This window comes from Leptosomus discolor, chromosome 3 (genome assembly GCF_034619465.1).
Source record: "Leptosomus discolor isolate bLepDis1 chromosome 3, bLepDis1.hap2, whole genome shotgun sequence".
NCBI lineage: Eukaryota > Metazoa > Chordata > Aves > Leptosomiformes > Leptosomidae > Leptosomus > Leptosomus discolor.
In genome coordinates this window covers 12,478,623-12,491,105 of record NC_141393.1, presented here as the reverse complement: position 1 = coordinate 12,491,105, position 12,483 = coordinate 12,478,623, and the positions used below count along the sequence as shown (strand labels likewise).

General features: G+C 47.0%; 1 protein-coding gene across 1 annotated transcript; it reads left to right on the top strand.

Moving 5' to 3' along the window:
• Positions 1 to 210: 210 nt before the first annotated feature.
• On the top strand, positions 211 to 11,665 carry TNFAIP2 (TNF alpha induced protein 2). The gene is made up of 11 exons (XM_009958096.2): positions 211 to 550; positions 2,526 to 3,153; positions 4,769 to 4,883; positions 6,122 to 6,247; positions 7,074 to 7,174; positions 7,263 to 7,361; positions 7,553 to 7,676; positions 8,662 to 8,784; positions 9,684 to 9,839; positions 10,983 to 11,104; positions 11,524 to 11,665. The coding sequence occupies exons 1-11, from the start codon at positions 211 to 213 to the stop codon at positions 11,663 to 11,665; spliced, it is 2,076 nt and encodes a 691-aa protein (XP_009956398.1).
• The last annotated feature ends 818 nt before the right edge of the window (positions 11,666 to 12,483 follow it).

The window sequence follows — 12,483 nt, the reverse complement described above, 5'->3', positions numbered from 1 at the left end:
AGTTACCTGAGGTGATGTTGCTCAGGAGCTCTCCTGCAGAGCTGTGCTCATATCAGACATGTAGCACTCCCCACACCACCCACAGGGATGACTCATTCCAGAACTCTTTTTTTAATGGGAGTACACCTTGCCACATTGTGCCATGGTAGGTTTTATGCAAACTGTTATAATCTGACCAGTTCTTTCTGAAATTTACAGGCTAGAAGGAAAATGATGAAAATGTTACCTTTTTTCCAAAGTGGTCCTATTGGAATACGCAATGGATCAGAGGGTTGCATTGGTGCAAACAGGCAGCTTGAAAGCCCTTTGACATCAGTAGCCGAGCAAGTCCCTGCCTGTCCTGAACCTTCTGGAGACGAGATCTGGTCCAGGGACCAGGAGAAGATGAGTGAAAGGCCAGAGGCAGCCTGCAGACCCTCACGTGCGTCTTCCATCACGAGCAATGGAAGCTGCACTTCTGCTGGGGACAGCCCTGAAAAGGGGAAGAAAGGAATAAAGGGAATCCTTACGAGTGCATTTAAGAAAATGAAAAAGATCAAGCCACCCAGTGGTAAGTGCTCCTCCATCCTCCTCGCACCGCCTCATAGGCCATAGTTACCTCTAGAAGGGCTGCATGAGGTGGAGAATTGTCCCTTGAGAAACAAGGGAACTGACAGATTGAAGTGACTTGGCCAAGGAGCCTGGGGAAGCATGGTATAAGGGAGACATGACCTCAAGTCCTAGTCCTTTGGTACCAAGGGCACACTCCTTGAGGAACTGACAGTTTGCAGGTTTTCTGTGCAAAATGAGACTTATTTCTATCTCTCACAGTGGCACAGAGATCTGTGGGTGGGCGAGAAACCAAGGCATACCTCCCTGCTCTGTACCTCCATGAAACCACCACCCTGTGAAATCTCCACTTCCCCCAGTGACAGCAGTGAGCAGCACGTGTAGGTCTTTCCCATGGCCGATATATAAACATAGAGCTCCTCCAGTTGCAGGCACTGTCCCTGCAGGGTGCTTAGAGAGGTAGAAAAATACCTGCTCAGAGAAACCCAGAACTGGAGAGGAAAGTGCCCCTTGGCACTTCCAAGGCTCACCTGCCACCTCAGATGACATATCTCATTACCTGTTTCATAAACTTAGCAAGCTGTATCTTGGAATAAGTTCATTTTTTAGTCTTGCTCCTTTACTGGGGGGCTCTTACAAAGTCTTACTGGTTTAGTACAAATTATCTCATTTCCAGGCAAGCCTTTACCTGGCTAATTGGCATCTCTCTTTCCATGTGTCAAATATTTTCCCTAACTGGTGGTTTTCCTTCTCAGCCTTGAATTTGCTCAGTTAAATGAACTGTATCTACTGAAAACAGGCCCTTCATGCCTTTATTCTTACTGCTGCATTGCCCCATTCCCAACGTCTTTTTTTGAAATGAAGCACCCAGAATTGCAGAAAATATTCCAGTTGAGATACCACCAATGCCTGGTACAATATGTTACCATTTTCCTATCTCAGCCGGACATTTCTCACTGGATACATCCTGGGGTCGTATCTGACATTTTCACCACCATCTCAAAGTAATGATTTACTAATTCTCCAGGCATCTCTGTTCCTCCTCCATCTCAAGCTGATTCACACCCAGCTTGCAGCAGAAAATCCTATTTGTTGCTAAGTAACTTTTGTTCTATTGAATTTGTATCTTATACTTTGTGCTATTAAATTTCAGCCCATTTACTATTCAAGTTATCCTATTGTTCCTGCGTAATATGCCAAGCCCTCAGTTTTGATAATGTCTCCGAACTCTGTGTAATCCGCAGATGCCAATAGGGCACTCCCAGCTTTTGTGCCGCAGTCTCTAAGGATAATATGAAGTAAAATGAGTTTCATGAATAATGTAAGCTTTCTCCATTCAGGGGTTTCCATACAAACCTTACACACCTAACAAAACTTATTTTGGGATATAACTTCTCCAGTTTAACTAATAATTTCCCAAATTGCACCGAATTGAGTAACTGACTGTAGTTCAGATAAGGCAGTTCAACAGTATTTGTTGTATGTATCTTGCCCGCTAAAGGTGTCCTCCAAAAAAATTTCAGAGGTCAGATTGTGCCAACCTATTTCTGGAAAACCCATGTGGTATTTCCTCTAGCACATCTTATTTAGCTACATCTTTCCATCTACATTTTTTCTAAAGCCATGCTTCTGACTTGAGGTCATGTTAATGGGAAGGGGGATAATAAATAAAGAAGTGAAACTCTGCAAATCTAAGTTTTGAAAAAAAATTATAGGCAGCTCATGAATAGCTGCCCATTTGTAACACACTGGTGATGGGTATTCAAATTTCCATTGCCCCAGTTAAAGGCAAGCTAGAAATAATCTCATTTTTAAATAAACAGAAAGATTTTCTATGTGGTGAAGGAGCCTAAGATCTAGCATTATAGAAATATAAACATTTTTTTAAAAAAAGTATTCCAGAGTCATAATTTTTTATAAAACAGAAATTTAAATCTTCATTATTGGGTAAAGAAAGGCTGTTCTTTTTTCACCAGTCAAACAAATCATGGATCTCCTTGAAGAGCAAAAGCTTTGCGATGCTGCTCAGCTTCTGATTGTCCTGGAGAAGAGCATTTCTAGTAAAAGTGAGGAGGGACTGAACATCAGCCAGCGAGATGTTGAGTCTGTCTATGAAGTTCTGAAGCACAAGGTCTTCAGCATCTTGAAAGACTCTGTACTGCTAGCAAAAACAAACCCAGAACTGCTGCAGCAGGCAGTAGAAGCACTGAAAGAGCAGGAGAAAGAAGATCAGAACTACATGTCAGAGAATCCACCTGACCAAAACACGCAATTTAGACCCAGAAAATGGAAAAAGCTTTGGATGGCTACAGTGAAGGAGTCAGTAGAGACTCGAATGAAAGACACAAGCCGTACTCCTAGAACTGATAACCTCTCTACAGTTGGCCAGAACCTCTTGCACATGGGAAAGACAATGAAAGAAGATTTGACAGTAGTTGTAAAGTACATTAAACAGCTTTATCCTCCTGAGTTTAACGTGTTCAGCACATATGCAGAACTCTACCACAACTATTTTGCCTCCGAGGCAAAGAAAAATGCTGAGTCTCATCTGGAAGACAAGGATATTTACCTTCTCCTCTCATGGGTACACAATATTTATCCAAAGTAAGTGAGACTTTTACACATTTATCCCTGGTGATCAACGCAGGTTCACTGGCTGTAAAACCAGGCATTTGCTTGATTTATGAATCGTTATCACTGCAATGCAGTCTGGCACCTGGCTTGGGTTTGGTGTCACTGGTGTCATGCTGCTGCACACTAGCTGGCCAGGACAGCCAGAAGGGACACACTCAAGGCTGCTAGTCTGTAAACCAGAGGCTGACCCCACCACTCAGGCTTCTGGGCAGCAGACATATACACAGAAGTTTAGGGCTCCACTTGCAGGGTAAATTGGGCAGGTTCATTGCCCTGATCTCTATTCTAGTTGCAGACCTGAACTCATTCTTGGAAAATTTGGAAATTTCAGCCCTCTAGACCAGAGGGCAGCCAATAAATAGAACAACCTGAGATGCAATTATCCTGGGCATGGAGGATGTTGCTTAGGTGTTACCCACAGTCTATGCTGTCCTGGTTCGGAGGCCAAGGGGTGCACCCCTGTGAGAGGACACCAGCCAAGGGCTGCCCTTCATCCTTACAAGCCCAGTATGGTATAGAACTGAAAATATTCCTTGTTGTGGCTTATAGTACTGGATGGAGAATTGAGGGCTCTCATTTCTTAAGTGAAAACAAGTGAATACACCACCAATGTTTCTTCTGCTGTTCTAAAGCCATTCAACCTTCACCTCCACTTTTTCCTTCTTGCGTTTCACTGACGGAGTGTAATGAGTCAGTGTTGATCCTGGACGTTTTCCAGAGCCAGTGCTGTGCTCTAGGTCACGATGTACAGGCCTGAACCAGTGTGTGTTTGGAAATCGGTAGCTGCGAGGAGCAGGGCTCAGCCAGAGCAGTGCAGCCTGGCGCTGGGGACAGTGTTAGCTGCTCTGGGGTGTCCCCAGAGGCGATGTCCAGGTGTCTGCTGAGCAACCACATCTGTCCACAGCCGGCAGCGAAGGAAGCAGTGAGGAGGAGGAGGGTTGCACAACAGCCTGGCCACAGCTTCCAGTGTTATATCAGAAACTGCCCATGTGCAGGAAGCATGGTGGTGTGCCCATGTGGAGATGGGTGATGTGCGAACATGGGACTTGGGTTATGTTCAGGGTTATCCTCTGCAGCTCCAGAAGGTGATGCTGCTTCCAAATCAGCTCCCCACAAGTGCTAGCCAGAGCCCCTCATGGCAGGCAGGTCCTTTCCCTGGAAGCTGCTCAGGAGCACCCATCTCAGCCATCATCTGGTGGGGACATGACAGTGGGGTATGAAACCACCCGCTCCATTCCCAACTAGCCAAAAAATGCCAGGTTTTCATCTGCTCACCTCTCTGTATTAATGGAGAGAGGTCGTGTCCTGGGGCTAGACCCTCCTGCTTGCTTCAGGTCAGGTGGTGGGTGCTCAGGAGCTCAGTGGAACATGACTGCATTCCCCGGGGTTGGTCAAGGTCCCACCCTCACAGGTCCCACCTCTGGCACAGATTCAGATCCTCCAAGTCCTGCCTGGACTACGAACAATGTACATTTCCATCTGTTTTTTCACTGATAGCCTCAAAAAGTGTTAGTGATTTGCATCAACATCTGTCTTAAATTACACTGCCCTTGGAAATTGTGATTGTTTGGCTTTTTCATTCCAGAGATATGAGAAAAGATCATGTCCTAGATGAGGAGTTGGAAAAAGTTAAGCTTGGAAGCCTTTTGCCATCAAGTCTGAGCAAAGAGCTTGAAAAGAAATACCTTGACAGTGAAGAGGTGAGAATCTGTTCAGCCCCTCCTCTTCCCTTTACTGCTCCCGTATGACTCCTCGGAGAAGCTCTGACTTTTCCTGCACACACACTTCTCACCTGTGAGCCACACACTCTTCCAGAGACAAGCAAAAGCAAGAATGCTTTTGTTTCTTTTTGGGGGACAGGTCGACTTTCTGCTAGATGGGACTTGCAGAGTAAACTTCTGCTTAGCTCTGGGAGCCGTCAGAAAAGAACTGCTCTGTTCTTTCAGATCTTGTGTCAGGAAGGTGGGAAAAAATCCAACAAAATCTTTACGGGTAACTTTCCAGTTGTCTGTTAAATTTCCAGAGGGATTTATGCTCCCTCTTGCAGATGATGGATTCAGAATTACTTCTGGTCTCTGCAGTGGTGCCAGACCTAGGGTGAGCCCAAAGCATGCAGGGCTGATCTTGAAAAATCTGTTTCCTTGATGAATAATTTCTGCCTGGACTGCAGAAAATAACAGTTACTCTGGTTTTTGGATCACTCTTGCCTTAATGGAAACAAGAAGCAACTTTTACAGTACTCCCATAGCTTAGTGCTTTTGACATTTTGGGCTGCAATTCCCAGAAAATGAGAAGACAAGTTCCAGGTTTAGCTGTAGCCTGGGATGGTTTGCATATAAGAGAGGTGGGTGTGGGGGCTGCAAAGCGCACGAACAAGGCACTTGGGGATCAGAAATATATGCCCGCCACTGTACGGACCATTTCCAAAGCCTCGCTGCACAGTGTGCACACAAGAGGGGTCAGAGCAGAGGAAACCTGAGAACATTTTGTTTCACACTCCAGCGCTCATAAGACGTCAGAAGTGCTTATGAAAAAGGATTGCAAAACCAGGCCCAGAGGGTAGCACGGAGTGGGACACACAGGCAACGTGTGGCTGGCAGAAGGCAGCTGCCTGCAACCTTCCTACCCACCACTCCCCTGCCCTCCAGATCACCACTGACGTGGCGGGGTGGTGGGCAGGGACGTAGATCTTGATCTTCATTCCTACTCTGAAATATTCAATTCGCTGTTGCATAGGTGGATATTGTGAAGTGGTTGTCCTTGCTGCCATGAAGTGGTGGGTAAGGTATCCCACAACAAAGAGCCTTTATTTCTCAGCCAGGGCTGAGGAAAAAGTCTGCTGAGCCAGACAAATGGTGGGTGGGTGAGAAAAACCTGCATGAGGCAGGAGCTGCTACATCCAAATGTGGTAAATGCTGTTGTTCTTCCTTCCCTAAAGGCTACTATCAAAAACTCACTGAGCAAATGTTTAGACAAAGAAATCCAAAGGTGGAAAGAAGACAAAGAACCAGAGAAACTAAATGGGCATTTTCAGAGTGAACTACTAGCAATACTTGTTATCCAGGTAATACAGACACATACTAAAAATAAACAATTGCATTCTGCATGTATTTAGGATTTGAGCCCAACTATGGTCAATGCAGGAAAGTGAAAGGCCAAGTCACTTCCATAGGGTGGTAGTAGAGGTGGGTGGTACAAGGGAGCCCAAACCCACAGTCTGGCACGATCCTGGTCTACCAGGTGCTGGAGACAAGTTCCTCTATCAGCAAAACTAGCAGGAAAGCTGCTTTCATTTCTCCCTGTGCAGTCTCTTCTGCAGACCCAGCCAACGCCAAGCCATTAGGCACTGGGTAATGTAACAGCAGAGATACAAGAGACAGGTTTAGCCAAGCGAGGAAACAGCACAGTGCTGTTGCTCCCGGGGAGACTGTCATGGGCAGAGCTGCTCTGAGTGCTCACGCCCTTTCCCCATGCTCAATGCTCTCCCTCCTCTGGCTGCAGAGGATTAGTAGAGTTTATTTTTAAAGAATAAGTGTTTCATATACTAAGGTTGTTGTGCTTAAATTGTTTTCTTTAATGCAATCATATGTCACTCAGCAAAAAAAGTAAAAACCTGTCACTTTCCTCACTTTCTCAGCTATTTTATAGACTTGCTTTACTGCTTCTTTCTTCTTCTCCTCTCTCCCCATTTGAAAATGGAGTTCAAAATTGGCTTGAACCCACCAAATAAGTATAGCTGCTCTGTACAGTCCTTGGCTCAGTTGCAGTGGGGGATGCAGGAGACCTGGGCGCAGTTAAGGATCTGTAGCCTTTTTAACCAGCAAACCTGGCCTTTTTGGAGCAGGCGACATTTAAAATTGATCTTGTTTGTTTGTTTGTTTGTTTTTTAGAGCATTTACAGTGGCCAGAATCGAGCCAAGGACATCAGCGCAGCAGTGGGCGAGGAGCTGTCGCATCGCCTGTGGAAGGAGCTGCCTGCCTTCCTGAAGAGGTGCGGTAAGGCAGCCTGGGGCAGCAGGGCTGGCAGAGCTGCCAGGGCATGCACTCATCCACCTCTCCTCTTCCCATCTCCCCTGCAGCTACAAGGATGCTTTTGAAGACTTTAAGGAGAAAAGCAAGAAGCACAGATACTACAGGCCTATACTGATTGCAAATATTAACAACTGCTGGAATTTTAGGTAAAGGTCCAAAAGAAAAGGCTTTGCTCCTTCCTCTGCAGGTAACAGATAATAGTGTGATAAAGGGGAGGTACTCCAGAGTAGGCAGAGGATGGTATATCTGTCTGCAGAGGAAGGTTTGGAGACCTCTGAATGTCTCTCTCTCTCTTTTGAGGACAAATTATTCTGACCCAGCTGATATTTCCTTGCAGAGACTATGCAGAGAAAAACATGGCAGAAAAGGACGACAATAAAGCCAGTATCCTCAGCACTCTCAGTGACATTGAAAACAGTGGCTTTGACGTGCTGCTTCAACAGCTGTTTGCCCAGCTGAAGGTACCATATCCACGCTCTGCATGCTCCTGCCCCATGGCTCAGCCTGGGCCGGTGCTGGGCACGTTCTCCTGCCATGCTATCTGTTGTCCAAATCTCTGATGCAAATGCAGCAAAGTTCAGAAGGGCTCTGGGTGAGGTCACCTCCCAGAATCGGTCCTAGCTCACATTGCAGCCAGAAAACTCAGACTCACCTCTCCTTGAGCTGGTCCTCAAGCCCACAGGCCACATTGGCACAGCTATGTAGGTACCACTGTCCATATGAACATGAAACATGCTGATTATATCTAAGATAACTGCTGCAGGAGGGAGAGTCTGAACCTGCAAGTGTTTACACTCCAAACTGTAGGAAGCAATCACAAATTACATGAACTGCAATTACTCAGCTTTTGGCTTCTTCATAAAGGTGGCCTGAAAGGCATTTTTGGCTTCTTTTTTTTTTTTTTCTTTTTTTTTTTTTTTAATGTGTAACACAAACCTTTTAAGTTAAGTGAGTGTGGTGGAGGGGAAAGCATAGGGGTCAGGAATGTTCAGCCACAATCTCTCCTGCTTTCTCTGTAGGGCCTTTTGGAAGCTATCTGACAGAGCAGCGGTACTTTTTTTATTTTCATATTTATTTACTGTGACCAAGAAAAATTGTGATTGAAAACATCTCATGATTAATTTTTTCCCCTGATGGTTCCATGATTCTCTAATCAGACAAGATGGTTTGGGCAAAACATTAAAAATGTGGAAATAAAAAAAGCATAAGCATTTCCAATATGAACCTTTCAAGCCCTCAGTCTTCTTCATCAGGAGGAACTGAAAAGAGGGCACAAACCAAACATAGCCCTCTCTTCCCCTGCCCCTGTAAGTCGTTGCCACACGTCCCTGCACAAGACTGCACGCCGCATTGTTGCTATGTAGGATACTGTACATTTAGAAATGCTAAATGTACATGTGCATAGAATTAGTTTTGAGGGAACTAAGCAGATTTTCCTTTTTTCAGCCAATTTATAAGAAGTTTACAGAAAATAAGTGGGACTCCAGCAATGAAATCATGAATGAGATCATTAAAACCACCAGCAAACATATTTCAGACTTCCGGACCCTAGAGGACCCTTTCTACCACGTAAGTCAAAAAAAAAATATTGGAAGGATTCTGGGATGCTAAAGCTGCGTTTTCAGCTCTATTCCTCTGGAAGAGAAGTTGCCTCAGCCTGCGTTAAGCTGGCAAGCTGGCCTGGCATCAGAGAGCCCTCACAAGCAGGATTTCCATCAGCATGCAGTTTACCTAGGTTAGCTATATAAATCTTACTCTTCTCCAGCAGAAGCAGACTCCTGCAGCTCTGCTGCAGTGTTTGCAGAGAAAACCACCCCTGCAGTAGAGAAAGTGCTCTAGGGATCACCCAAAATATGGCTTTATTTATGTATGGGTTTGGCTTAGCAACCTTGAAAACACAGATGCAATCACATGGTACTGTCTCATGGCTCCTTTGTTTGCCCTAGGGATCAGAGGGGATGGATGCAACTGGGACAAATCCCAGATAACTGAGCCACAGTCACATTTTCAGTGGTGCTGAAGTATATATAAAACATCACTATATAAAAAAATCTTTTATTTCCTGCCTTTGTCTTTTTAGTAGCTGAAACAAAATTATGATGTTTTGTGTATTAGAGAGAGGAACAGGATGAGCAGCATGAATTCCTGTTTCTCTGGAGTACTGTTACTTCTCTAACACATGGAGATCCTTTCTATGCTTTAAACTCTTCCCAGAAGGAAACAACACTTGGAAATTCCCACACTTCATTAGTTTGAGTACAAAGAAATTCTCGGCATCTAGGATGTCGTGTAACCACTCATGGGGAGGTCGGCAACCAGTGCAGGTCCTGACGTGTGATCAGCAGCAGGCATCTGGTGGGGCATGTCTTACAGCACCCAAGAGGATTTTGTCCTCCCTCCACACACATGGTTTGTTTTGTCTCCAAGCAAAAGATAGATGGATGATCCTCCCCTCTCCTTCCCAACAGGCTATCGTCGAGAAGATCCACGCCCGTTTGGTTAAAGAGTACATAGTGAGGCTGCTGAAGAGGAAAGTCAGCCTGAAAACTCCAGCACAACAGCAAAACTTGGCCCAAAACATCTCCAAGAATGCTGCCGACCTGGAAACTTTCTGCACCAGCAATGTACGTGAGTGCTCGTCGCATCCACAACAGCACAGGGCCCTGGCACACCAGAAAATGGGAAAATAATTTTTTTGAGGCCTCTCATTAACCTTTCCAACACAGCTTAATTTCCTGGAAGACAGGACCCGAGGTAGAAAGAGGTCCCCAAGTGCCTGAGGGCAGGAAGGCTCCCCTGCCACCAGCCTGCCCCTCCCCCAGATGGAGAGCGATTATTTCATCCTCCTTTGTCCCATAGGCAGTGGTTTCCTTTTGAAGAATTATATTAATAGGGTCAGAAGATTTATCTAAACACTGCACTGCTCTGGTTTCAGTCCAACTTGCATGGAGTCTAGGTTTTGGATCTTCCCCCTCGCCCTTGATTTCCCTCACTCTGCTGTTTTTAGGTCAGGCCGGGGCCAGAATGGGCAGCACTGGGTTTCTGGTACACAAGGGTTTCCTCCACCAGAGACCCTTGCTTTTTCTGCATAGCTGAAACACCCCTCTCTGTCCTCTGAGATCACCCCCCTCCCTTCACACCTCTAAATTTGCCTGCAAAAAAGCTAAGACAAGCTCTGTCCTCCACCACCCCATGTACGTTTGACTGGGGAAGGAACAAGCCTAGGCATCACTCAGCACAGGCGGGAGGTCAGGCAGTCAGTGTCTTGGGATATCCAGAAAACAGGTCCAGTTGGAGCTTTTACCTGAGTGGGCAGGGAGAGGATTTTGGCAACGCCTGGAGATGTGAAAGGCAGGGTTGTGTGCAGAGCTAGGAGAGAGCAGCATGTGGCAGTGTGTTACCTTGTCCATCAGTCCTTGTACACACACCAGGCAGCATAGAAACCCAAGGAAAGGAAAACGTGATGGGAGAGAGGAACAATCTCTTGAGGTAGATGTGGAAACCACAGTCTTATGGCAAACCCTGCACTACTTGTGTAAGAGGGTTAAAAAACACCACAAAACTAATCCAATTTCTCCAAGGCTGGCCCAGGCTAGAAACATCACTGAAAGCAGTGAGGCAGCTGAAATTGCTGCTGTGTCCTTCCCCATCACCAGAAAACAGCCTCAGGAGCCAGCTCGGCTGCACTCACTGTGAAACACAGCTCCTGGGCTGGGCAGATGTTTGCACCTGCACGATGCCCTGCTGATCGCTTTCTCTTCTCACAGGGGTCTCGGGCCACGTGGCTGAATTCAGCGCTGCCCAAACTGGCTGAAATAATCCGACTGCAGGATTTAGGTGCTATTAAAATTGAAGTTGCAACACTTGCCACAACATACCCAGATATCCGGTAAGAGACACTGAAACAGATTTACAAGTACTTGTATGGAATTTTAATTGAGCCAGGAAACAACCAAATACGGGTGTAGGTGAGGTTCATATAACCTGACTCTATAAAAATGGGTGGGGGCTGCCTGCCAGGCTGTGGCAATCCCAGTGCTGTTGGATGATAATTTTAACTATTTTAAAAAGCCTGTTTATATATTCCAAATTCTGGCTTGATTTTTCTCCTTTGCCTTGGAGATTGCCTACCCTACCCCAAACCTCCCAGGACAGTGCTGGGTCCTGTGTGGGACTTCCAGATGCTGAGCTGGCATCTGCCAGGGACCTCAGCGCCTGATGTGGGGTGGGGGCTGCATCCTGGTGCAAGGGACCCAGCACACAAAGATCTGTGGGAGGAGATAACACCTGCCCGTTTCTCTTCTACAGCAAAAGGCACCTAGAAGCATTCCTGTACATCAAAGGCAATTTGTCTCGTGGCGAACTCAAAAGCATCCTGGGCTACTTGGCAGACAGCACGGCATCCACACCGCCCGGGGCCCCGCTCTTCTCCAACATAAATGTGTCCTAGGCCAAGGCACCCCTCGGCACCCCCTTGTGCTGGACTGTTGGCTAAGACCATCCCCTGGAGTGATACACAGCGCACACTGACACCTTTTCCTACGGAAAGTACTTTATCCTAATCTGGTGCTCAGCACCTCTATGGGAACCACCGTTTGTGTGGAGCTAGGAAGAGGGTGTGTCTGCAGGGTGAGCACTGCCTGCAAGGACAAGGGCTGCTCCTTGCACCAGTCATGGACTTCCCTCAAGGTCTCCTTGGTGCCACCACATTCTCTGCCTGGACGCTGCCCTGGTGCTCTGACCTCCATCTACCTCACAGAGTGCTGTGAAGGCCACATAACTGACTCCCCCACTAGGCCAGACTGAGCAGGCACCTCCTGTGTAGCTTTTTGTCTTCTAAGGAAATGGAGGGAAACAAAAACTGAAGTCAAAATTTAGAGATGTTGGAAAAGTCCCATGCAAGCACACTTGCACCCCATCTGCCTTCCTGTGGGCTGAGCAAGGGCGGCTGCATCAGGCTGATGGGAGAGGCACCAGGTTTCGGGTCAGCAGGAGCTGTTGCTGAGCCACGGCAGGACTCCTGCTGTCCCACTGTGCCGCAGCACCCCCAGATCTGGGGCTCGGAGCAGCCCCGGCTGCACGCTCTTCCCCATGCAGCAGCATGGCCCAGGGGCACGGGGGTTTCCAAACAGGCCTTGGAGAGCCCTGGCTGGCCCTGCAGCAGCAGTCCAGCCAGGGCAGTGTGTGCCTCCTTCACCTCCGTGAGGTGGGAGCACCCAGCCCTCCCAGCAGCCACCAGCCCCTCTGCAGTGACACCCTCCAGTGCAT

Excerpts from the sequence above, each read along its gene's own strand:
- TNFAIP2 (XM_009958096.2), top strand. The coding sequence starts at position 211 with ATGATGAAAATGTTACCTTTTTTCCAAAGTGGTCCTATTGGAATACGC. Across the intron at positions 3,154-4,768 it reads GTACACAATATTTATCCAAA|AGATATGAGAAAAGATCATG; the intron begins GTAAGTGAGACT and ends TTTTCATTCCAG. Across the intron at positions 6,248-7,073 it reads TAGCAATACTTGTTATCCAG|AGCATTTACAGTGGCCAGAA; the intron begins GTAATACAGACA and ends TTTGTTTTTTAG.